We start from the raw sequence: 3,011 nt of genomic DNA, 5'->3' as shown, positions 1-3,011 counted from the left end.
ATTCATTGTATATTGAATACTCCCAGACACACTATAATCCCGGCCAGGGGTTAGGGTGCAGCCAGAAGCAGGGAATTGAGGGAAATAGGCAAGGCATTCAGGAGCTGAGGCCCCTACCAGACTATAAGTGGTCATTTCTCTACCCATTCCCAAGAGTAGCCTGAGCACAAGCCATGAGGATCACAGAGGCGGATGGCCCAGTGTACATCAAAGAGGAAATGGCAGAAGAATCTGTTTCACCTGCCAGTTTGTGGGTCAGAAGAAAGTCTGATTTCCTAGCCCCATCCATTACCTCACCAGATGCCAATCCAGGTTGATGATATTCCCAGAATGCTTTGCACAGGTGGTTGGAGGCCAGAGTGGCAGAGACACTGGTTTCTAAGGCAACTAGAGTGAACCACAAGGCTCTCTAGCCTTTTAAGAGCTAAGGGGTAAGGGTGAAAAGTTAAGATGGGAGTTGGATAACAACCTAGGAGACAGGATGTCATAGCTTCTCACAAGAGAAAAAGTCCAGATCAAGTTAATGAGGGAGACATCAGTCATCTCTGAGGGGCAGAATGGTTTGAGGGGAGATTTGGGCACTCTCCTGTTGGGGCTGGTGTTAATGAACGCAGTTCTGATTACTCCTCTAGGGAATTACAAATTGCTCCACCTCTGGCTTGGGTGCTGACCCCTCCGTGAGGTAAAAGAAACAGCTGGGGTGAGAAAGTCTTGTCTCCTTAGCTCAGAAGGTGGGGGACATATAGAGTGTTCCTGTGGCTTGTCTCAACTGGAGCATGACCCATTTCTGAGACTCTGGGTGAGCCTGAACTCAGCTAGGTTGGGGAACAGGAAGCTGGGACAGGACAGTTACCTGATTCTGAGCCTCCGGCACTTCCACCTTATCCACAGCACTACCAACAGCAAGGCAACAAACTGCATGATTAGCGACAACCTGATAGCTTCATTCAGAACGTAATTCCAGGTGAGATAGCCTGTGGCCAGAGAAGACCAGAAGCAGGGGCCTTGATGGGGACAGGGACATGTGAATATATTCATGGGGGAGGGGGAGGAGCTGGTTACTAAGAATGTTTACATTGGGAAGGTGAGGCAGAAGTGACCTTTTTTCATGGAGAATGAGATCCTTGAAAGTACCCTGCTCACTGCCTTTGAGTACTTATGAGACCACCCCAGGGGAAGGGTGCCCAAACCCAAGGGCTCTGACTTCCAAGCCCCTGACTCCCTTTCCCATATTTTTTCTGGGCACTGCTCTGGGATCCCTGGGATATGGAGGGGCATTCCTATGAAGAGTTATTTTCTCACCTGCTGGCCCCATCAGCGTTAGAGGTTCACTGCGATGTGACCAGATGTTAGGATATGCCTCTATGCGATAGCTGCAACTGTAGGTCCCTGTACCTTTCCCATCTACATTACTGATGATGAAGTCTCCATCCACTGAGAATTTTTGAAATGTTTCTCTTTCTTCCCATTCCAGAGAAAATTCAAGTACTGGATGAGATACTCGGCATTGGAGAGTGATGGCTTTTCCTAGCTTGAACACGGTGCTGGGCCAAGCTGACAAGGAGGGTTTGGGGGGCTTGTCTGAAACCAACCCAGAGACCAGAGTTAGAAGTGACTTGAAACCCAGTACTTTATCCCACCAAATGTTTCTGACATTTCCATTTGCTCTTCTCTTCCTTTTCAATTTCATTTGATCAGTAGCTTCAATATTTGACTATGTATTAGAATTCCTTTGCCCACCCCTTGGTGCTGTAAAGACTCTTGATTTCCTACCTTCAATCAGGAAGAATTCATATTTGTAAGCTTCCCCTGACTTGAAGAAAAATAACCTTCCCGGAGGTCACAATGAGGCTGGGCCATGCTAACAGGCAGTTTGAGGAGCAATCCTGGGAGAGAAGGTCCCTAAAGTTTTTACAGAAAGTTCTATAAAGTTCCTAGTGTGTTTTTCCTTGGCTTATAGCTCTGAGAGGGTACAAGGCTACTAGCTCCTTCTTAGAACACTGTAATAACAGTCAAATAAAACAGGTTGATAATAAAAACAGTTGTTAGCACTTGCCTACAACCACAAGCTCCACCGTGTTGTGTGATGTCATCCTAATGGAAGTCTTCCAGGTGAGAAGATGGTGACAGCTATAGATGCCAGCATCACTGTAGGTCACATTGTTGAGGGAGAATGACTTATTGTCATTGATGCTGGTGGCATCCAGGAACTGAAGTGGTTTATTGTCTCCTTTCTTATGAAGTGCAAGCCCCACTCCATCCATTGCTCCTCGGCACCGTAGGCTCACATTCTGACCCATCTGGACCACAGGACTAGGCTGAGCAAGTAGCCAGGTCTTGGGAAAAGTGTCTAGGACGAGACCCAAAATATAAAGGGCTAATAATCTGATATTCCCCTCCCACTACTTAGGATTCTTTTCCTCCTCTTTTTCCAGACCACCCTTGGAAAATCCCTGCTTAAGCAGTTATACAAATTCTGCTTCCTTCTCCACTGTTAGCTCTGGTGACATGATTCAGTTTATCAGGGAACCCAAAGTGAACTTTCTATCCTTAGCCCCAACATAGGTTACATGGCTTACCCCTCTCTTACCAGTTACCCAGATTTTCAGGACACCACTAAGAAGTGAACCCCTGTATGACCCATCATAGTAAAAACAGAGGTAATGTCCAGCATCATGGATCTTCAAAGCCGGGAAGAAGAAATATGCCTCATTTTTTATTGGTTTCTTGTGATAAAAGGACTTCTCCGGGTCTTCAAGCTTCATTAGAGCAAAGGTCATTCCATAGATTGGCCCTTGGCACCTGAGACTCAGGCTTTCTCCAGGTGCCATGACGGGCCCAGGATAGGCTGTCAGAGTTGGTTTGGGATAGAGTCCTAGAAAGGGAAGAGACCCTGAAGTTAGAGGTAGGATGATTCTTCCCTATTGTCTTCTGTTTTATATTTCTAGTTTCTTTGGACAAGAAGTGGTAACTGAAGTTTATCTTCTCCCCCCTCTTCTTTCCTTGGATCT

General features: G+C 46.5%; 1 protein-coding gene across 1 annotated transcript; it reads right to left on the bottom strand.

Moving 5' to 3' along the window:
* Positions 1–853: 853 nt before the first annotated feature.
* On the bottom strand, positions 854–2,641 carry LOC103254576 (immunoglobulin superfamily member 1-like; the record flags this gene model as incomplete). The annotated part of the gene is made up of 4 exons (XM_008052639.1): positions 2,591–2,641; positions 2,057–2,350; positions 1,303–1,581; positions 854–974 (listed from the first exon to the last, which is right to left on the bottom strand). Coding segments are annotated over exons 2-4 (644 nt in total), but the record flags the coding sequence as incomplete, so codon positions are not given.
* Positions 2,642–3,011: the final 370 nt, after the last annotated feature.

Source organism: Carlito syrichta, unplaced genomic scaffold (genome assembly GCF_000164805.1).
Source record: "Carlito syrichta isolate Samal-C Ts95f unplaced genomic scaffold, Tarsius_syrichta-2.0.1 Scaffold285065, whole genome shotgun sequence".
Taxonomy (NCBI): domain Eukaryota; kingdom Metazoa; phylum Chordata; class Mammalia; order Primates; family Tarsiidae; genus Carlito; species Carlito syrichta.
Note: the sequence above shows the minus strand (reverse complement) of the source record. Positions and strands in the feature narration are given on the sequence as shown.